This window comes from Labrus bergylta, chromosome 13, assembly GCF_963930695.1.
Source record: "Labrus bergylta chromosome 13, fLabBer1.1, whole genome shotgun sequence".
In the NCBI taxonomy this organism is placed as follows: domain Eukaryota; kingdom Metazoa; phylum Chordata; class Actinopteri; order Labriformes; family Labridae; genus Labrus; species Labrus bergylta.
The window spans coordinates 16,165,867-16,188,448 of record NC_089207.1 but is presented as its reverse complement, the minus strand read 5'-3'; the positions used below and the strand labels follow the sequence as shown (position 1 = coordinate 16,188,448).

At 38.4% G+C, this 22,582-nt stretch overlaps 1 protein-coding gene across 1 annotated transcript in view; it reads right to left on the bottom strand.

Annotated features, from left to right (window-relative positions):
* The window catches only part of dnah7 (dynein, axonemal, heavy chain 7), a 79,747-nt gene extending 57,730 nt beyond the window's left edge, over positions 1–22,017 (bottom strand). Inside the window, exons 1-21 of the mRNA XM_065962404.1 lie at positions 21,949–22,017; positions 21,566–21,662; positions 21,246–21,435; positions 20,997–21,069; positions 20,261–20,441; positions 20,048–20,120; positions 19,739–19,864; positions 18,889–19,008; positions 17,949–18,132; positions 17,662–17,841; positions 16,408–16,680; positions 16,041–16,168; positions 15,588–15,666; positions 14,402–14,626; positions 14,115–14,261; positions 13,315–13,494; positions 12,394–12,534; positions 11,895–12,262; positions 11,237–11,423; positions 3,646–3,839; positions 160–358 (exon numbers count right to left, since the gene is read on the bottom strand). Coding sequence (XP_065818476.1) covers positions 160–358; positions 3,646–3,839; positions 11,237–11,423; positions 11,895–12,262; positions 12,394–12,534; positions 13,315–13,494; positions 14,115–14,261; positions 14,402–14,626; positions 15,588–15,666; positions 16,041–16,168; positions 16,408–16,680; positions 17,662–17,841; positions 17,949–18,132; positions 18,889–19,008; positions 19,739–19,864; positions 20,048–20,120; positions 20,261–20,441; positions 20,997–21,069; positions 21,246–21,435; positions 21,566–21,662; positions 21,949–22,017 — 3,414 coding nt within the window. The remainder of the gene's footprint in view (positions 1–159; positions 359–3,645; positions 3,840–11,236; positions 11,424–11,894; positions 12,263–12,393; positions 12,535–13,314; positions 13,495–14,114; positions 14,262–14,401; positions 14,627–15,587; positions 15,667–16,040; positions 16,169–16,407; positions 16,681–17,661; positions 17,842–17,948; positions 18,133–18,888; positions 19,009–19,738; positions 19,865–20,047; positions 20,121–20,260; positions 20,442–20,996; positions 21,070–21,245; positions 21,436–21,565; positions 21,663–21,948) is intronic.
* Between the last annotated feature and the right edge of the window lie 565 nt (positions 22,018–22,582).

Here is a 22,582-nt window from a genome sequence, read left to right as displayed (position 1 = left end):
CTGAGTGAAATTCGAAAGCCTTGTGTATGTGCTGGCTCAATATTATTAAACAGCGAGCTTGGTTTATTATAATTTCAGTTAAATTAAAACAAAAACTTCTATTTGCTTGTGAGTGTAAATAAAAAAAGTACAATAGGGCCATAATGAACCAAACAACACCTTGTGCAGAGAGGCCATCATGCCATTCTCAAGTTCCAGAAGCCACTTCTCCACCTGTCCCCTGGCTTTAGATGTGGAAATGATATCCAGCAGCAGCACTACTTCACCCTCACTGCTCTTCATGTGAGTGATGTCCAGTAAATTGGTGAAGACAACACTAGCGATGCCTTCAAAGCACTTCTTCAGATGTGGCTGCACCCTGAAGGAGAGTAAGGCAAGAATTTGTAAAAACTTGCAGTAGATTCTGTCTTTATCAGAATACTTTCTGTCTGTGTCTGTAACACAGACATTAAGCTTGAACAAGTGTTACATTGAGACAGAAGATCCTTCTTACCCAAAGACAGGATTGACAACAACACAAAACGTGTATCAATTATCACCAGGATTACATTTTCTAAAATGAAAATCCTCCACTTTGGAGTAGTTTGAATAAACCACAATCACATTAAAAAGCACATTCAATGTTTATCGGTAACCCCTAGAATATGTTTTTAGTATGCAGCTGACGTTCATGTTTATGAGGTTTTCTTTTCAGATAATTATTGAAAAATAAGCATTTATTATATGCACACAGTTTGAATCCCTGTCCCCTTCTGTGACATTTAAAAAAACAAAAAAGAAGACATAAAACATGAGAGAAAGCACTAACTCACAGCTTTAACACATGTTACTGCCCCTAATCTTAGAGATCCTTTACTTAAATCAGTTTCCATATCTAAGAGAAGGGCCCTTGATCGTAGCTGCATTTCATTCGTTTTATATTTTGTCAAAGCATCTTTGGGTTCCTAGAAAAGCATGCGCTATAAAAAAACAATATATTATTATTATTATTATTATTTCCCCTCAAACACTAGGTGATGTTTTTGTAGCCACTGGAGGTCATAGAAGGATTGGTGAGAAAACTACAGAAGTGGCATATTTTGCTCAGATATTCTTGGATGGCTACATGGTGCAAAGCAGAAGTTTGCAACCCAGGGTCTGAATTTGTGAGAAAATGTTCTGCCTCCCAATGTGAGTTGAACCCCACAGAGGCCTACATAAATTGACTAACTTAACAGCAGAATTAAACAGAATGAAAGTTGTGCTTTCCATAGCTAAGTTCTCTATTTATGACAACTGTATAGGGACAACATTTTATATACCTCATTGTATCACCTTATATTAAGGCTTAATGTGGTCACTTCTGGCTTGAAAGAGCGTGTCAAACTAGACACTTTTTAAGGGCAGTCCTAAAAGCAATTGGAGACGTCATTTTGGATAAGTCCACTATTTATACACAGCCAATGGTTCACAACAAGCAATGTGACTGACTTGCTGCTTACACAATAAACAAAGCATTTTCCCCATGTTTTACTGCCTCAAAGGTCTGTGTTTCTGTTGCTACACTTTGTTGGCCTTAAGCATATTCCTTCTCGGTGCAGAAAATAACTCAGGGAAGTGTGCAATAACAAGATTTCCCATCCTGAAGTAATACAACCTTTCTTCTTATACATACCTGAAATAAAAGTAGGTTGTTTTGTCAGCCAAGGACTACATTTACAGAGCAGAGGCTCATATTCTCAAAAAATCAAAATAGCAATCTCCTGAGAATGGCATTACACTATGTCCTAGTACTCCAGACACCCCCACTAAAGCAGAAATCCCTTCTTTTCAGGAGAGTTGAGTACATGGCTCTGCACTGATTCTGTGACAATTTCCACAAGTCAAAGAGAGAACAGAAGGAGAGAGAGAGGGTTAAAGCGAAAAGATAAATGGAAACAGCAGGGAAAGAGTGAGAGACTAGAACATCTTTTGTCTATAATCATTAATTCATTGATAAGCAAAAGCCCTAAATGAGGCAAAGGTAGGTAAGCAGAGGACTTCATTTCAGGGGGAAACATTTAAGAGGTCAAGTAGGCATGTGGTTGGCATGTGTGAGCCCAAACATTGGTTTCTCAAAGGAGAACATCTCTTTAAATTGATTTACTCCTTTCGACGTGCTAAATCTTTGTTGTTTGATAAGAACTGCCCTCTGGTTTCATCAAGCTTATCATATTTGGTACAGAAGCTGGTCAAGGGGGAAGTTTGATTTTCGAAGAGACTACACACAACAGATGCTATTAATTTACACTAAGAGAGAGACATTTTTTTATTTAGGCCAGAAGTGACAACAGTTATGCAAAAGGATGTAAACACATGTTAACATCTGTATCCTGGTTGAGAGGTCCCTGTAGTAAAGACTTATCAAAGGAGCTGTGACCTAAAGCATATCTGGCTGTTATTCTAAACGAGGGATGTGTGCAAGTAGTCGATAAATCATTTAGTGGCAACAGAATTACTAATCTGTTCAACTAATTTTGATATTTTTATTGATGTGGGCCCACAATGCCAGTCAAATGCTGTAACCCAGCCACCTGCCACCCACCATTAACTGGCACTGTAGCTCCAGTTAACAGGCCTTCTCCCCCCACTTTAGTACTCAGGTGTAAATCTAGCACAGGTTAAGTATGGCATCTCGTGGAAGCAGCACAGGTAACTGGCATAACCGCTTAACCAGAGCATTGTGTTTGCACATTCAGCTCAGGCATGTGGACGTTAATCTGCAAGGAGGACTGTAGACTGGTGGTGCTGCTGAAATTAGCCACACTCGACAAAGCCATTGGACATCACTTACCCGCAGGGTAATGAACACTGAAGTGCCACACATTTCAGTGGCCTTTCAAATAGCTGTCAATTTCAATCGAAGACTAGAATTCTACAATTCATTTAGCAGACGCTTTTATCCTCATTTAGCGACGAATATGAAAGACTGATGAACTGTTTCAAACAGCAATTAAGTAGGCTTCAGCTTGTATAAATTGTGATTAATTTGTTTTCCTATTTTAAGACGTAGTTGGTCGAATGGTTTGAAGTTAAATGTCCATTTATTCAGCAGGGAAAATAGTTGTTAAAGGCATCTGTTCGTGTTTAGCAAACACCTTGGCAGTATACCAACTAAGATGAAGATAATGATGGTTGTTGAGTCGGTGTCAGCAAGCACAGTCATGTGTTCAAGAAGAACTTGCCGGATTGGCGTTATTGAGATTGACAAAAAGGGTGACGTGCTATTCTATCTCTGCAATTCCTTTTGAGTTTGGCTTCTACTATTTAGTTTTTTCCCCCTCTAACTGTTCTGGAGGATCTCAGAGGAATCTTGACATCCCCTTTTGAGGTATTGTTTCACCAGAAATTGCAGTTTCTAAAAATGTACTCTAAACAGCACCATAACTGGTGTCAGTCAGTCTTTAAGAATACTAGGAACCAGTTTGAAACCTTTAATTCATTGTGGAAATCCACACTAGGTGATAGATGAACTGGGGATTAGAGTCATTTACTCATCAGTTTCCAATAATTAAACTTCCTCTTTCAGCTAAGTCCTGGTCATTAAATAAAGAAAGCAGGCTAAAACCGCTCCTGCATTGTCTACATCCACTTCTTCTACACAGTCTACATGGTTAGTATTCTTACTTTGTTGGGTCTTTGGTCTCTGAGAGAATTTCCAGCAGCTCCTCGTTGGACAGGAAGAAGAACCGTGGAAAATAGAGACGCTTCTTCTCCAGGTAGTTGTTAAGACCTTTGAGGATCAGATCCAGAAGTTCATTGGACTTCTTAAGCCTCTCTAGCATCTTGTCGATGGCAATCACTGCCAACACGTGGTTGTCCTAACACAGATGGAATATAACGTGAGTGAGACAGTTAAATCAATGATTGGTTGCTTTCAATTGCCTTTGACGATAGATTCTGTTGTCAATCAGGAAGCTGTGCTATCTTATTATCATGATCATCTCCCAAAAAAGACCCATAAGATGGACATCTTTTACCTCTCTGGACAATTCCAGGTAGATACAGACTTACTTCAAGGTCCATGTTTCTGTTTTCTATTTACCCTTAGCAGAATCTTTCCTGAATTCCACATAGTCACTGATGAATTATCTCTTTCTGCCTCCTAAAACTGTAAGGCTTTAATAGACCTCTCAAGGCCACTTTATCATCAAGAAAGCAGCATTTTTCTCACATTCACTCCCAAGTCAAATAACACCATGCACTGCAAAGTGGCCTATAAGTGTTGCACAAACAGTGCTGTTCCAATTACAGCTTAACTTTGCCCCTTTTATGCCTAGGCATGGCTACATTTTTCAATAGCTGGCATTTCTGGTCAATTAAGATATTCATATCTGTCCAACAGCAGAGTGTTGTAACTGCTGCCGTTACGGCAACACTAAGACGCTGCAATAGCTTCCTTTTGCAACATCCCCTCTATGTTCCACAGTGATGCACAGTTGTCATACAGCACTCTTAAAAATCTATGATAGGACAGTAATAGAGATTTCACCTGGAGCCTGTCAGGCACATATGAAATATTTCAGCTCTGATATCATCCCATCCGTACCCTAATTGAATATCCTCTGAAACTGTCAGCCCCAGGAAGTGCCTAGATAAAAAGTCTTTCTAATCTTCATGGCTGGACAGTGAATGCATGAACCTGATCATATGAAACGTTAGCGTTTTTTAAATGAGGTGCACAGCTCAGCCTGACATCATCCTCTGATTAGAGTGAAACAAAATTCCCAAGAAAAAAACAAGAGTTAGTGTGAAGCGAAAGTAGGAGACATGGAGTAACATAAAACATCTCGACTCGCCCTGCTCTTGCAGACTCAAAGGTAGAGATGTCTAAAACAAAAAAAACTCTGTTTATTCCTGCAGCTTTAGAGGCTTTTATCATTTATCCTAGCTATAAACGTCTTACTTACAGCCCATTTCACTCTGCAAAAAAAAAAAACACTCTTTTGATCCAAGCTAGACTTGTCAACATGGCTTCTAGCTTTTTGAAATTGAAACAATATACTCAGTGGAAGGGAAAAACTGATATAGTTTAATAGCTAGCCCATAGAAAAGGAAGGTACACTTTCATCTTCGTTTGATGTCAGCAAATTGCCTTGAGATTATTTTATCTTCAGTAGAAATAAAAACAACTGGATGTAGAAGGGTTTGAAATGTTCGCAAAAAAAATCACAAGTGTGTAGTAGAATTAATTCACCCTGTACTGTTTCTGTAAGTGCAGATGATAAATAAGCTCATATAAATTAGTGCAATTCTTTGGCTTGGCATATGTTCTGCTTTGTATCAAGCTGTCCATTAAGAGAAAAGCACAGTCGAGGTGGGAGAAAATATCGTCGTGCTGATGGTAATACAGGTTTTTTTTTTATTGGTGCAAAATATCAGTTTTAATTTCTTCTTAAAAAGGCGCCTTACAACGGCTCTCAGATGTTCCTGCCAATTTGACTCACGTCACCACTTCGTGATACCTTGCTGTCGTGCTTATGACATGAATGAGGGTAACGTTGAGGGGCCAAAGAAGAAGTTGGATAACAGTAAAAGGAGACGACGGCGGGATAATGTTAAAGATAAGGGGTCAAAGGATGAAGCATAACAGGTGAAACTGACACCAAATTGCAGTGGATAAATACATTTATCCTGCACTTTATCTTTTAGGGGGCTTTTATGTACTTCAGTTAATCAGATATCATGATGAATCATTATATGATTATCTTGCATTAGAACAATTTCAGAAGAATCGCTGTATCAATATCGTGGGCCACGTATTGAGTATCATATTGTATCATGATGAACCCGAGGTCTGAATCCTAAAGTACAGCTAATGTAAAGAAATCATCTCTTTCTTTCTTTAAGTTGTGTCAAACCCACAACCATCAAGTCTAGCTACGACAGGATGATAATTATTTAGGATCACTCAATATTTGTGATTGATTTCTTATAACCTCTGAAGTGGAAGCAGAGTTCAGGGCCTTTTGATTCATGCCCAAGTGACTTTTTCACCCAATCTGTTCAGAATAAAATAAATGAATAAACGGTACAAATGACAGATAAAAACCATTTAGAGCATTTTCATGATGCATTAGCCATTAGATAAGACTTAAACTGACACTCATGAATGCTGACTCTGTTTAAATAGGAAACACAAAGCTGAGCCAACAGCTATTCAGGCTTTTCATGGATTTAATCAGACTTCTGGTTTTGGCCTATTTTGGAGGACACTGTTATAAGAGTGCTCTTTTTTATATTCAGACCGCCAGCAGGAAGCTATTCATGAGCACACTGAGAGGATAACAACGTTCTAATGCATGTGACAATGTGGCTTTTATGATCCAAACAGACGGCTTCGATGGAGGATAGGAATTATCCAAAGTTGAATTTTAGCAGGTCTGCACTTTGTGTGGTGAAAAATGATAACATTCACATAGTATTTTTTTATTTTTCTTCCATTTTGATGCACACAACACGACGAGGATTTAAACAAAATGTATTGTATTTCCAAGGGACATTCTGCTGATTTCACAGAGAGTTTGGGAAAAAATTGTAATCCCACAGGCTAATAGTAAACAAAATGCCATCGTGGTTTATTTCTTGCTTATTAGATAAGAGGGGTAAAGGTGTCTGATGCTGCTAAGTTAAAAGATAGCAGGTTCATAGAAACACGTCTTTGATTTGAATTGATTTGGTCCAGCAATTGAGTATGCAATAGTGGATAAATAACCCATAAAAACAGGTTGCAGAATTAAGTTAGGATAAGGGGACTGCAAGGCACTGACAGATCAGTGGATCTAGAGCAGCTCCAAGTGGTCGATCTGGTGACAGCAGCCTGGGAAAAATAAACCTTGATGTGATTTGTTGATAGGAGAGCTGCACTGTAGGCTGCCTTTTAGCTGACACTGTTCTGTGGTGGCATGGAGTTGAGATGATTCCAATTTCATGCACTGCTGATCAATGCTATGGACAAGATGAAGAGATGTGTTGTTTGTCACATTTTGATGTAGTATGAGTCTATGCAGGGGCTTCTTCCAATAACTGACCTACGTGGGGGGTGTGGGGAACAGAATCATTAGCTTGAAACATTTCAAGGTATTGGTTGTAGACGATGAGAAGAAGAGCATTTTCTGAATAATCTTTTTTTTGTTTCACATCGTTGTTCATCTTAATTGGCAGTACTGTAGGTTTCCCATGACTAATAAAAACATAGATAAAATAAGAATATGTAAATAAAGGATGCAAAAAAAATCAACTTTGTTTCCAAAAATGCAACGGCAAAAAGTAATAAACATCACTGGTTGCTTCACACATTTGTCTTGTTCAATTTGATAACAATTAAGGTTGACTTTACTCCATTTTCACAAATTACTGGCAGAATAATCTTTACAGAACAATGTCTGTACGGCAACAAGGTAGGATTTATACTATATGATCATACATTTTAACAATCTAGTAGAGATAGGTGATGAGATACAGTGACGTTAGCTGAACAACTTATACCCAGACAGTGACATGCTTCTACTGCCACTACGTCCGTCATCTAAAGTTGACTCTTTGACTGAAAGCGCTGTGAACAGGCCAAAGGGGATAAAACTCTGGTGTGCTGGGATTTTTTTTACTTGGTATGAGTAGGATTCACTCTTCTATCTGATGTTTTCCCATCAGAGATGACAAAGACGGTTATTCTTACTAGTAAAATGTAATCATGTCGGCGAGTAAAGGACTTTGTTGTTGGGGTTCCTTAAGAATTAACTAAGGCTTTTGGGTTGGGATGGCAGCAGGGGCTTTTAATCCTGATGTTACAATGGCCCAGTGCTTCACCTTGACAGAGATTGCATTTTAAAAGTGCTATCCCAAATTCTGTGATAAAATGAAATACACTGACTAAGAATGTTGTAGAGCGACATTTTGTCAGAGAGACAGCTCAACTCAACTCCAGTCAGACTGTGAAAGAGAAGAAAAAAGAAAACCACATTAAGTCATGAGTTAATCGCTGCGATGTAACCCTCTCTTGGTGATTTTCACATTATCCGTTGCCCTGTTCTAAACAAAACCAGAAATAATGGCAATTGTTAATTGTTGTAAATCAGACTGCAGTGCCCAGTTGTACACTAAGGATACTTTCAGGTGAGTTGGACCCTCTGTGGATTCAGAACACTTCGAGGAGCCTGTGGTCACTTCTGCTTCAGAAGGAATGGACAAAGTTGATGAGAAAACTACCATACTTTCTACTGATAGTGTTTTAAAATAGTGTTTAACTATATGGCTCTAAGTTTTTCATGTCATCTTTTTTATTTAACATACTTTACTAATCCCTGAGAGAAATTCTGGTTTTATACTCTGTACAAACATGACCTGTGGACATGTATTAGTGCAGAGATGTCAGAGTGGGGCTGTTACACACTGATACACTGAACTGTTAAGGCTTTGTGTCTTGTTCAAAGGCACCTTGCCAGTACCAGCTAGACCAACTTGCATTTTTTTTTTTTCGGTCCACACTGGGACTTGAACCAGCAAACCTCTGGTTCCCAACCCAAGTCCCAACAGACTTAGCTATTGCTACTGCCAATTACCTAACAGGGATACGTTTTTCATGTGAACACGGCACACAATCTCAAGCAAGAACTTTAGGCCGTAGGTATGACATTTTATCTTTCTTGCAGGTCCAGGTAAAGTCAAGATCCTCTTATTGGCAAACTGTACTTAAATAAAAATGACACCAATGCATTTTAGAGACCTACAATGTTGATGTGTAATAGGAGTTGAGGTGGGTGTTGAAACAGTTACTTTAAAATTGAAATTACAATTATACAAACAAAAAATAATTAAAATAAAACATTTCACTATTATAGCCGTGCATCTTAGCAGTGCTCTAAAACAGTAATACATCAGCTAAACAGATTCCTGCTTTCGTATTTGGAATAAACATTTCTTCTGTGCCTTAAAATTAACTTCTAAGGCAGAAAACACCAACAGTGCTTTTACTTCCTGATTAAATTCACACAGTAGGTACAAGTTTGTTTTAAAAAGCATTCTGACTGTTTGAGCCTATTAACGTCACTAATAAGCTGTTAGGAGGATCACCAATATAATCAAATACAAACTCAACAGTAACATAATGAACATTAGGAATGTGACTTGTAAAAAGGCTTCATCATTAAGATACACATAATCATAACTCCTTTCCTCACATTCCTATCCTAAAAATGTTTTTGACTACCGGTAAGTCTTTCTGTTTATGAAAATATGATTCATTTAACCTATGCGGTGTATTGTCAATGGAACAGATATCTTCATATTGAAGTGTGTTATTAAATTCAAACATCCTGAAAGGTCCATCATTGGCCTTATGTATATGAGAACGATGTCCCAGCATACATGCAGCACTTGGTGATTTAACGTCAGTGAACTCTAAAAAGGTTGATAAATGTAAGAAATGGTACCCTGATTTATTTTATGAGGATGAGTACAAATGCAGGAGTAAAAACCTGTGTACATAGCAACTTTACTACTCGACCCGCAGCAGACTAGACAATGCACATGCACATCTGTCTGTGCACACTCCCTGTCCCTTGGTGACCTAATTTTCGTTTTGGTTCAGTATAGCCCTGCCCCTTCCAGACAAAATCTATAATTTCTATTTGATGGTGCAGTCAGGCTCGGCTTTCTGGAGGACACTCGCTGAAATTGATGTGTCTCATTTCGGGTCTACTGAGGATGCCAATTACCCTTTGGAAACTCTTTGAGGATGCTGCTCCACTCCTTTTGTTTATCATTGTTCTGTTGTTTCTGTCTTGCTCTCTATTTTACTCCAACCCGTTCTCTTTCTGAACTCTCTTTCCACATCCCATTTCAGACAATCAACTTCTTTCTGAATTGACTGAATACCTGTAGCTTCCCACTGTATTTCATTATAACCCTCTCCTTTCACTCTCACCACAGTGCTTGTTTGTTAGGGGAAAAAAACTGGCCAGGTTTATGCTGTGTGTTGAATTGGACTATTTAAAGGTAAACATATCGAGCCTGAGCTGCTTTTGTCAAACTAGGATTTTGGTCTGCAAATTCTGTTCCACCAAAACTACGCTTTGTTGTCCCTACATAAATGTACTGACCAGTAACTGCTCTGATCAAGTTTACAGACATCATTACAAATAGTTGTTCTTTCAATTCACCTCTGAAATACTTTTTTTTTTCACTTTAAGTTAGAATTAAGATCCTGCAACCAGTCTGTAGGAAATTGCTCTCTTTGGTATATAAAGTAATTGAATGGTTAACCGTGTTCCTCATCACCCGAGATTTAATTAGCTGTTGCTTTGAGCTTTGAGTTTTGGGTAAGTATGTCACTGTGTGCTCCCCTGACCATCCATACTATTATTTTAGGAAAGATTTACTCTCGGTTGAAGCTGAATAATGTTGAAAAGCTCCAGTATGTCCTAAATATTCACCTTTTCATGTTGTATGTGTTTTGGGATTTTGTCTTTATTTGGAAAGGAAAGTGGATAGAGAAGGAAATTAGGAGACTTGAACCCAGGCCGGCCTGCTTGGAAGACTAAAGAGTCCACACATCTTTGCCCCCTAAGTTTTCATGTTTTGACCCAATAGTTTGTGTTGATTTAAAAAGGCCATCTCTTTCTTTCATGGGTCAAAAGCCCTCTCTGTAGTGCTAGGCACGTGTTGGGAAAATTACAGTTGACATACATCATAGTCCAGCACATTGTAAAGGGTTTGACTTTGTAGCAAACACATATTAAGTAAAGGTGGGCATATAGGCTAATGTGTAATAAGCTAATGCTTCAATTATTTTGCTGCAACTGCAAAATATTGTGAGATGCATGCATGAGAAAGAGACTGAGAGAATGTATGTACCTGAATCTGTCAACAAAAACCTAACTTTCTTTCTTCACTGGATAATCACAGTTTAGGAAGGCTTTGTGGAGTTGCATGAATATATATTTCTCTATCTTTTTAATACGCGTACATTTTGGCAAACAAAAATGTATTCTGGGTATGGCCTGTGGGACAAGAACTTAAAAATAATGAGATTCATGAAGGATGTTATCTACACTATCTATCACAGCAATTTTCATGATCACATTTCTTATCTACTATGATTATACATTGAACATGTATTTATTTTTAGAGGATACGCCACAGAGAGTTCTTCTTAAGCATTACTGCATCCTGATGCCATAAGACACATACCAAAACTAATATAGACTGAACAACTCACCACTGCAACTTGTTTCATGGTGTCCCTCCAGGTTTTGTCCACAGTAGTGAATCGGCGTCCCTCTTCTGGCATTTGGGTCATGATATCTGGGGAGCTAAATATGGGCTCTAGGTAAAGCCACGTGGACTGCACCTTCAACCATTCATCCAGGATCTCTTGGAGAAGCAGCAACTTGTCCTCCCATTCCCTTAGGAAGAAAGGTAAATGTAAGTTTAAATACAGTTCCATAACCATCTCAGGAGAAAGCTATAATAAAATGATGCGCTTCACCTGTCAGTTAAGCCTTAGTTACTATCATTTTACTAGGTTAAAAAATCAATCTTCACTTTCAACTTTTGCATTGTCATGACAAACTGATTTTTTTTTACATTAACTATGGAATCATTATCTACCGCCCACAAGCTGGATGAAGGCATTCAAAGTTTGTATGCAATATAAACAAAAACAAAGATCATTAGAAACTTTACAGAAGAAGCTTAGAAATCTAACAAATCTCACATAACATTTTTATAAAGCTGCAGGTAACCCTGTTACAATCAGCGCCTGGCTTTTATTGCAAAAATCTCACAAAATTACAAAGGTCATATTCTGAACTGAGGCAAAAATACACTAGCTAAGTTTTGGCAAATCATTCCAAGATAATCTGTCCTTCTCTTACCGTATCTCCACTTCAAAAGGTTTGATGAAAGGTGAGCCCCTCATGGTTTGTGTCTTCACTATATGATCATCCAACAGCATCTGCACTTCATCCACAGAGGACAGGATGGAGGTGCCCGTCTCTCTGTAGGCCAGGAGGCTGAACACCATGTCCCCCCATTCACCGGCCATTTTTTCCATGGCCTTCTCCAGGGAGTACTCCTTGCTGGCTGCCTCACTGATGCCCTCAAAGCTGTTCAGGTGCTGATCCAGGCTCAAGGATAAGAAGTGAGCCACACAGAACTGATCATCAACTGGCTGCAGGGACACACCAGCCACCTCTGACATGGCTTCCCAGTGGCGTTCACGTAAGCCTGGATTGCACAATACCTGTGAAGAAGCAGTTAACAAGACATTGAAATATACATTTTGATTACTTAGCTATATGGTATGACAATGAATGACATTGAAGTTATGTTGACTCTACACTACAGAATGTATTTCTTCTGTTAATGTCATACCTGCACCATAGGAATGTGCTCCTTGAATTCCTCCACCTTTGTCTTCATAGTGGTGGCTATGTTCAGTGCCTTGGGGACGTCATTGAAGCCTTTCTCCAGCTTGTACAGAGTGCGCCAAAAGTTCCCAACATCTCCTTCCACCTACATGGGTCGGTTATTAAATCAAAATCAAAATTGACAAAAACAAACAAACTTCTGATTAAAACTTTTGAACTAAATAATTGTATATATTTATGGATCAACTTCTCATCCTCCTTTTACTTCTGTGTACTAAAAACAGTTTGAAGAACAAAAAATCAAGGAGTAGCAATTGTGTGTCATTGTGATACCAAATCCACATTTTTGATGCAGCCCTGTGTAGTCTGTGTCCTTTACAAGTTTCTGATCAGTAACTGAAATAGATACCAATAAGGGAGTTTGTAGGTGTTTCGCACCATTTGTTTTTCTCCTCTTTAGCGGCCATTCAGGGATGCTAGATGCTATAGTTTTTTTATTTTTTTTTATTCAGTAGGTTAACGGGTATTTTTTAAACTAGGGTAGGTTTGAGGTTATTGTTTTAGAGACCTTTTTTTCTGGTCCAAGTTCTGTGATTTAACTTTTAGATATTCCTGTCAGTTTTGATTGTTCCTCACTACTTATGCTGCTCTCTGTTTTCCCTTAATAAGACAAAACATTTTAAAACTATGCCTGATAGATACATTCACCTAAACACTTGACTTCAGTTGATGATCTAAAGAAAACACTGTTCATGCAGACAACAGGGCCTTGTAAAAAGAGGGGCCAATAGGCCTTTTAAAGAAGAAGCCTAACCCAAAACAACGCCAAGATGATATGCAGACAAAAGACGTCTCTGTTCACTGTGCATGATGATCTGATGATTAAACTTTTGTTCTTATTTCTAGAACTTCCAAGTCTAGTTACCTTGTCTGGGTTGACTCCTGAGAGCGGTCCATTGAGCCACTTGTTATGCTGGTTTAGGAAGTCAGTGGCTGTCTCATAAAGGCGCAGGAAGGGTGTGAGCTTGTCCTGAATCTTTTTACGCTGTGGGTACTGGGAAACAGACCAGCCATAGGCTTCCTCCTCTAGGTTGAAATCGTTTATCTTTCCATGATGGGGAGGTTAGGAGAAGTGAGGAAGAAAAAAAAACAAAGTCATACAAAGGAACCATTGGGCTATAAGTAAATGCTAACGTATATTTGACACCTTTTGAGTCCCTTACAACTCAACACTGCCCTCCAGAGGTTTCACATTTACAATTACATCAAATTCCATACATTAATCAACTGTAACATGTTTTTATTTAGTACAACCTCCATGTAATGTAACTCCTTAAGTACTTCCTAAGTCAAATTTTATACACAGCATTGGATAACACGTTTAAAAAGGGATCTCACAAGTCCATGTAAGGTTCTCTTGCACACTTTCAATGTTATTCTTTATCAGGAAAGGCAGGCTGTTTAATCAAAAGGAGGAACCCACTGTTTCACAACTCTTGAACAACTATTTAATTTCACACTTGTGAAAAAAAAGATTTACTGTAGCTTAAGAAATCTGAAGTGACTGTTTGCTGAATTTAAAAGCATTAGGTTTCATATATTTTCCAGCAGAGTACAAAGAAAGGCACCTTCACTTATCAGGTGTGATCATCCCATCACTAGGTTCTGGTTCTGTTCATTTTTTTCAGCTTGATTTACTGCGTTTCTTTACTACAATCTTCATACCTTGTCCATGGCTTCCTCTAGTTTAGCATTGAGGTCCTGGGATTTCTTCAGATACTTGCTTAAATCAGTCAGATCCCCAAAGGTGGTAAATTCCTCCACCTGTACGCTGTAGTTCTCAAGTTCTTCAACAAAGCGATTACGGCAGAACTGGAATATACACACAGATATGCAATTTTTTTTCCACTATACATTCATTAACTCTTTGGCTCTTTAGTTGTAGTGCAAAAAAAACCCGATTCCTGCCAACAGATGAGTCGTTAATTGATAGTAAGAGTAGAAATACAGACCTTAAGCCCATTCTGATAATGCTCCGTCTTTTCAGCGGTGATCTTTTGGTTTTCCTTAAAGATGGATGGCATACTCTTAAACCACTGGATGGTCTTTGAGTTGAGCTGCATGTCCAATGGTGAGAGGGCGACAAAGTCCATCAGGAAACACAGTTGTGAGTTGGAGTCTGCCAATCTTTGCTCGAATAAGGGCATCTCTGTTGTCTCCAGTTTATTCATGAAGTCCTGAAATGGAGTAAAATGTTGATGTATTTCATTAACATGACAGAAATAGTTTTAACATCCATCACCACTGCATCCCTATTCTTAAGTATAAGTATTGTTCTGACAAAATATGGCATACAGGCCATTACAAGGTTTCACCAACCCAGACACATGCTTTTATATTTTCTCTTATGGCCTCGCATTTTGTATTCTTGTGAAAATTTTAACATCAGGCTCAGAATTTTAAAAGAGATAATTCTCAGCTCTGATTAAGAGAGTTATCACGATTTATTTTTTCATTTTTTTGAAGACATTTCGTGTTTATTCAATTTGATTTGAAATCAGGTTTGGTTACTGCATTTTAAAATGTTTTTTTTCTGGTGCACCATGAATTGTTTCCTTGCTGTGTGACATGCTTAACACTCGGGAAATGATTTAGATGCAGGGAAACACATTAATGTACAATAGTAACATATGTGTTGTCATTTAATGTACTGTATTAGAGTTAGCTTAAAGCTAATTAACATCTTCAGTCCCTTGGAAGGTAACAAGAAAAAGTAGAAAAGCACTAAATAAAACTAGATAACACACAGGTACCTCAAGGTACCAAGAGAAGTATACAGTATATCAAACCAACATATTCACAGCAGCAACACAAACATGTCATGACATCAGTGGTTTATGAGGTGATTATCTTTTAACAGTTTAACAGTTTAATTTTAATTTACAAATAGAATTGCAGTTGCCCCGCTGCCCACTGCCACACACAGTGTGGCTGAAGTGTACAGAATAATCTCTGGGATTAAGGGAAGCCCGAGGACCAATTACAAAGCAAAAAAATGTTTTCAATTTATTAAAACTATCACGTGTAGTTAATGTCGTAACTTTTAAATACAACTGCTTTGTAGTGTAGGAGATAATTGTACATACTGCTGCACGCATCCTCAAACTGGTTTCAGTGTCAAAAGTGTGGGGCAGTTACCTTCATATCCATCAGTGTCTGTGTGTCAGGCGGTGTAGTCAGGGCCTTCTCTGCAATCTTCTCAAATTCCTTACAGAGTCTTTGAGAGAAAAGGAATCATTTCAACAACGATGTACACAGACTTACAGTGTTATCGGGGCATGGCTTGGTAGCTAAGAACGAAGCACAGCCACCTGTATTGGATACACCCCATACTTTACTTGAACTAGTTGTAAGTACCCTAGAGGGATAAATAAAGTTTTCCTTCTTTTAACACTGGGCCTGAAACAAAAAGGGTACGATAAAGGTAAGATCTTGATCTAAGCAATATCTATGTCAAGGCTCCTAGATAGCAAGTTAAGGCCTGTGAAACATATGTAATATTCATTCTCATCAAGTGTTTCCACAACTGCATTTGAACTGTATGAATGGATGGATATGGTGGGAAAAAATGTCAAAGATGAACCAACTGACTGTTTGTTGAGTTCCTGATGATCCTGTAGCATCCGAGCAATCAGTCTCTGCTGTAAGTCCTGAGCATGCTTGACCAGAGAGTGGATGAGCTTATGGGACTGAACCTCAAACATGCCAAGGAATACCACCTAAAGCCCAAAGTGTTAGTTAGTTCTTTTGGTAGTGTTCTATGTGGAGTAGTTACTATTAGCATTAGCTAGTAAAGACATGTTAGCAACCTCATTGTTGTCACTCCACTTTTTTTACAGTTGCCACGAGTCTCTTTTAAGTTTTTGTTGGATGCCTACATTATGTAACTGCCTTAGTAGATGTAATGGATTACTTTTGTGTTTCATTTCTGGTCGGATCTGTTTTACTGGTCGAGTACCTTGCATGATGTGTACTGGATCTGGTCAGCAAGCTCCTGGTAGTGCATCACCTCTGCCATGACTTCCTGAAAGGAGTGCTGCTCACTTAGGAAATGCTCTACATCTTCCTCTGCTTGCCTGGATACCAGTGCGGCGTATTTATCATACTCATGGATGTACTCTTTGGGTTTTACACATTCATCCCAGAAAACCCTGCGTACTTCTTCCTGCTGTGGCTGAAGAATCTCTGGCAGGATAATTGGCTTCAAGGTGCTTCCAAACGGGGAGCCTGACTGGATAGGCATTAAGAAGAATTAATTACAAGCGGATAACAAACTGCATTTCTAGGAAAGAAGGAGGACAATGAATAGGGTGTTGTACGTGGACATTGACTTATGCAACCGTCCAAACTTGGATTCATCACCTAAACGATTTATAGACATCCTGTTCTTTCAATTAATAAATGACAATTGTTCACATGTTCCAGATTGACTCACTGAATATGTTTTTGACCTCATGGTTTTGTCTGCTTCAACTCTGATAAAGACATAGTTTTGTCAAGCATCATCTGGTTTGCACATATAAGGCTCCGGATCAATCAGAAGCTCTGGTCACTTTTTCCTTGTGGATTTCCTTATCTTCTAACAGAGAAACACCTGATTCACAATGTCCAGAGAATCCTCTTTCAACCAGACGAACACATTGTTGGTTTAGTGATTAAAAGAAGAATAACAGCAATACGTTGTCTTATCTACAGAAGAGCTAATTGAGGTGCCATGACAGCAGGAAAAAAACACAACAATCTATGCCAAAGGGGAGAAAAAAATAAATGTTCTATACAGTTCCTGATGCACCATAACTGACACTCATATATCTGACTACATATTTCATCTTGAGGGTCTGCACTAAAAAACAGGATCATTGTCTAGTAAGGAAAATGATTCATAATCTACAATATCTACTTTTGCAGTTAAGTGCCGATAATCTCATCCTAGCTAGTGCGCTCTTTTGGTCATTGATTCTATAGTATGTAAAAAGAAATACGGTTGCAGTCTGCTGTGCAATTATACTAATTTGTGCTCCTTTTTTTATCCACAATATGTTGATGATAAAGGTGGGAATGCACTCTCTGTATAATCAGCTCAATGAACACGTCTCTAAAACATTTAAAACCTTGTCTAAGCAGTATCTCAGATTTATACAAGCACTGACTGTATAAGACTGCATCAGTTTTAGCAAGGCTGAAATAATGACACAGAGTCTTCTCCCCTTACCAAATCTGGGTACAGCTTGGTTTCCACACGAGGTACCATGCTGATGGACCTAAGCATCAACTCATAGACGTCAAGCAGGACCTCCTCATACTGTTTGAGGTTGGGCTCAAACTTGATCTCCCTGTCCTCCAGGACCAGATGCAGCACAAAACCAGGGTACTCATAGGCGCGCTCTGACTTCTACAGAAATGCAGAAAAAGGCAGAAAACAGAACAACTTCAAGCATTTAACTGTTCATTTCGCTGAAAATCACTTATTGACATAACACTTTGTTCCACTTCTCCTACCAGATCTTGGGAAATGAGTTTTGTATAGTCTGTTATGGAGTTTATTGCAAGGCTCTGCAAGTGGGAGGTCATCAGTGTAGCTGCACAGTTGAAGAAGGACAGCAGCTTGGTCTTGTTGGTGGAGGCAGGCACCAGCTTATGCCTGCACCCCGAGTGGTACATTTTTTGCATTTCAGGAACCCAACTGGTGTAGAACATGGCAAAATGTCAATTAGATTTCATTAGTAACAGTAGTTATAGCCATACAACACACAAATAACAAATTCAAATATCAAGTGATCAAATGACGAAATAATATATTGTATATAGGATAACAAGGAAGGAGGCCACCACTCAAACAGTGGATAGTTGATTTAAGGTTGTAATAAGTAGGGTTATGTTATGTCTCTGCAATGACTAACTATGACCATCACTAACATTCTCAGGACTAGTGGAGCTTATTAAGGCTCAGTGGTAGAGTTGTCATCTCTCAACTAGAAGGTCAGGGATTTAATCCCCAGCTTCTGCAGGCATATGTTGATGTGTCCTTGGGCAAGACACTTAACCCCAAGTTTCTCTCGCTGCTACATCAGCAAGTTATGTGTGAATGTGAATAAATGGGATTAGTTAATACTGATGTACACTTTACATAGAAACCTCTGCCATCTGTGTGTGAATGGGTAGCTGTAACCTGCGGTGTAAAATGCGCTTTGAGTAGTCAGAAGACAAAAAAGGCGCTATACAAGCTCAAGTACATTAACCTATTTGAAAGTAAATAACAAATTTGTATGCCAATGCAAAGATGGAACTGTATTTCTTGAAAAGGTAAATAAATCAAATATAAAGTTAATTGAATTACTTCTGAAAGCTCATCCAAGCATTTTATTATGAAAAAAGTTGAAACATGTCATTCTGATAACCAACACATGTATCTTGGTGTTAGATGATAATGTGGGCTTACTTATTTAGGAGGATTCCTCTTGCATACTCAACATGTCTGTTAACAATCTGCTGAAACACAGAAAGCTCCATGGACTCCCTTCTGCTGTGAAACTCGTCAACATCTATCAGACGGACATTTCTGCAAGAAGGAGTACAAATGCAGGAGGATATATTTTAATGTTTTGAATCTTAAATGAAATCTACAACAGCAGTCATATGTTCACAGGCGTTTCACACAGTACATTATATAATATTATGACACATGATAGGAAAGAGGTTAATACAACAAGTTTTTAAAGTGAAAACTTAGTTATTGTTCTTTAAAGATTCTGTCCATGATTATACAGCTAAAAGAGCAGCAGTTCTTTTTTTTAATCCGTCTGTGGGCTGGTAAACACTGTGAGAAGTCTAGAAAACTTCCTGGTTCCTAGAGATCTTAGGAGCCAGGAACACTCGACATAACATACCTTATGCGAGGTATGATTTCTGAGAGGTATGATGTAAAATACCTTTTTCTTTTTCAGTAAAAAGTGTGTTTTCGGTTATAAAATGAATGTATAAATCTACACATACTGTAATTGCCATATTTACAGTTATATTATATTTTGCATCAAAGCCAACCATAGTAGTGATAATATATATAGGATCCTGCAGTCTATGTGGCTCATTTACAACTAAATCAACTTTACAAAGTATTTTGAAATAAAGAAATATTCAAATATTCAGTATATATTATCTTGCTTTATTTAGCAATATGACCAAAGTATATCCAACTCATCACCTCAATTTCATTTGCACTTTTAAAGGTAAGATGAACATGACGAAAGATGATTTTGAAACAAGAAAAACATTTATCATAGGATACTTACTTGTAACTAACATGCCAAATGAAGACCACCTGCTGCATTATGGGGTTGATAGTGTGAAGCTTTAATCTCATCCTCTCTCGTGCATTGACAAAGGGTTCGTTCCAAGGTTTTGGAAACACCTCCATTCTGACAATAGAGGGGAAAAAATGACTCAGAAAACATGTTTTTTTTCCTTTTGGCAAACTATATATTTGTAATGCTAAAAGCTTCCTGTAACTGCTGTACAAAGTAAAACAAGAATGCTCTACATGGCCCTGGGATGAGTTACAGAAGCACTGTAAAAACGTTCTCCACATTCTGCTAACTCACTCAAGCCGGTGTGGTGGAAGATCTTTCATTTTGTCCTCTTCAATTTCCCTTGACTCTCTGAATGTATATCCCACTGCAATTGCAAACAAATATTGAATTAATAATCACAAACTGTTGCAAAGTATGTTTTGAATGTATTTTAGGGCCAAATGCATGTCTGAAGGCTAAATCCCTTATAAATTCATAACTCTGTAAGTATAATAAAATAGACACCGATAGCTGTCTTGACGCTGAGCAGGTAGTCCTCCTTGATTTCGTCCTCCTGTTGCTCTATTGTTGTCTTCAGGCTCGTCAGATGGCAGGGGATCAAAGCCTTAATGTTCTCCATCCAAGAGTCCTCAAGAGGAGCCACATTCTGAAGGTCTATCCCATTCTGGATGAAATATTTATATCTCTGACAGGACAGAATTCAAACTAGTGGTAAGGACATTTTAAACACACAATTATCTAAATCTTACTTTGGACTGTTTTGATGACATTGCTGATTGCTCAATGATTAAAAACAAATTGTAAACCAAAATAAGAAAAAGCTTAACTTTTTATGGATTGTATGTGTACCTTAGCTAGAGATATGCTTTCAATGTGTTTCCTGATTAATTTAACTTCTATTGCAAATAAAAAATAAAAAAGTTAATATATTTCCCTTGCCTTGGTACAGGCAATAACTTCAAATATAGATAATATTCATGTATTTATTAAAATAGACTAAAAAAGAAACGTGCCTAGCATGTGCAACCAGATACAAAACAAAAAACAACATTGGTTAAAAAGCTACCAGATCAAGTGTCTAGAGGGGGACCCTTTAAAGTCAGTCCTGTCAGTCCTCATGAAAAAGGCCCGGCACAGTGTCTTTATTATTGTCATGTGAACAACAAAAGAGGCAGTATCAAGAAGATACATTGTATTATATCAGAGTGTTATTATTATATAAGTGTGTAATGCATTTCACCATTTCATAGTTTTCCTTTGTTGTAAATTTGGAGATGCCACATGGTAGAGAGTCGCCATCCTCTTCAGGCTGGCTACAAAAACAGAATTAATTTAACATTAGTCAGGTAGTTTGATAGTTAGTCATATCATTCCTGTGTTTTACGAACCTATATAAAGGACACAATGATGTGCAATGGTGTAGAGATGAAATAATGACAGGGGGGGGAAAAACCTAGCTTGAAATAATATATAATCTCGTGTAACTCACCATATGAATTTAACCAGGGTTTCACGAAGAATCCTGTGGTTTTTGAGTTTATTTTGTATTCTTGTGCGGGTGCTGTTGCAGTGCTTGGAGGTCCCAGAGAACTGCACTGCCTTCCTTCTCTGGAGCAGTATATGGCTTCCTCCATAACTTTCACCTGGTCCACTGTCTGCCCCTTCACTCGGACCATCCCCTGCAGCAGACACGGGGTCAACAGTTTTTTTTTAAAGTTATTTCCATTACAGTGATCTCTGTGAGTATGTTTTCTTCTCTGTGAGACATTTTTTTTTTTTTTTTTTACCAAATCAAAACTTGTCACTCACCTTGAACAGCTCCTTCAGTTCCTTGTGGGCGCTTATTGATTGGGAGGTACAGAGAAAATAAACGATGTTTATCTATCCAAGGCTGTCGATATCTGACCTGAACCACAAAGTTAACCATCAGTTAAGGATTCATAAATAAATTATTTAACCTGAATATCTAAGAAAATTATAATGTTAAAAAAGGCAATGCACTATCGTTGACTTTTCATACTTATTTTTTTGAAAAGCGTCCATATTTGCTGACATTAACACGATAAACAGAAACAAATGTTAAGTGTAGATAGTTGTTCAAATGGCGATACCGGTCGGTAACGTTACCATTAAAAGACTTGCTAGGCGCTTTCCAACCAGGGAAACGTCCTGTCCTCTTATAATACACTCACCTGCGGTGGCCTAGGTGTTAAGGTTGTGGCACTATCGCTCTTTTTTGTTTTCTTCCTTGGTGAACTCATGTTGATACTGCCAAGTTATGAGCTAACGCTAAGCTTCACAACCCGAACTCTTGTGCCGTTGCTAAGGCCGTTGCTAAGGAAGCAATGTTGAGCTGGATGAGCACCAACCAGGAAACATACACTTTGAGACCTGAGCGTACTGCCCAACTTATGAAGGAGGTTACCACTAGCAGTTTTGTGAATTACTTTTTATCTGATTCCCCCTGTTAGATTTGCTCTAGGGTAACTCTGCTTCAGCATTTGACGTGGAACAACTCTTGTCTCGGTCTGAGTAGGAAGCAAGTTTGGTCCAGCTGTGAAGGAATTCTCCATTGCATTGGCTACAGTGTGTGTGTGTGTGTGTGTGTGTGTGTGTGTGTGTGTGTGTGTGTGTGTGTGTGTGTGTGTGTGTGTGTGTGTGTGTGTGGGGGGGGGGGGGGGGGGGGGTTAATTAAATAGCCTACAGTTTAGGGTTTTGTTCCCCCATTGTTGGAAAACAATTATATATGTTAGACTAGGAGCATCAATTTTAGGGTTAAAAACTAAATAGCCATTGTGGAGCTTTAATAATTAGAGAGCCGTGGTT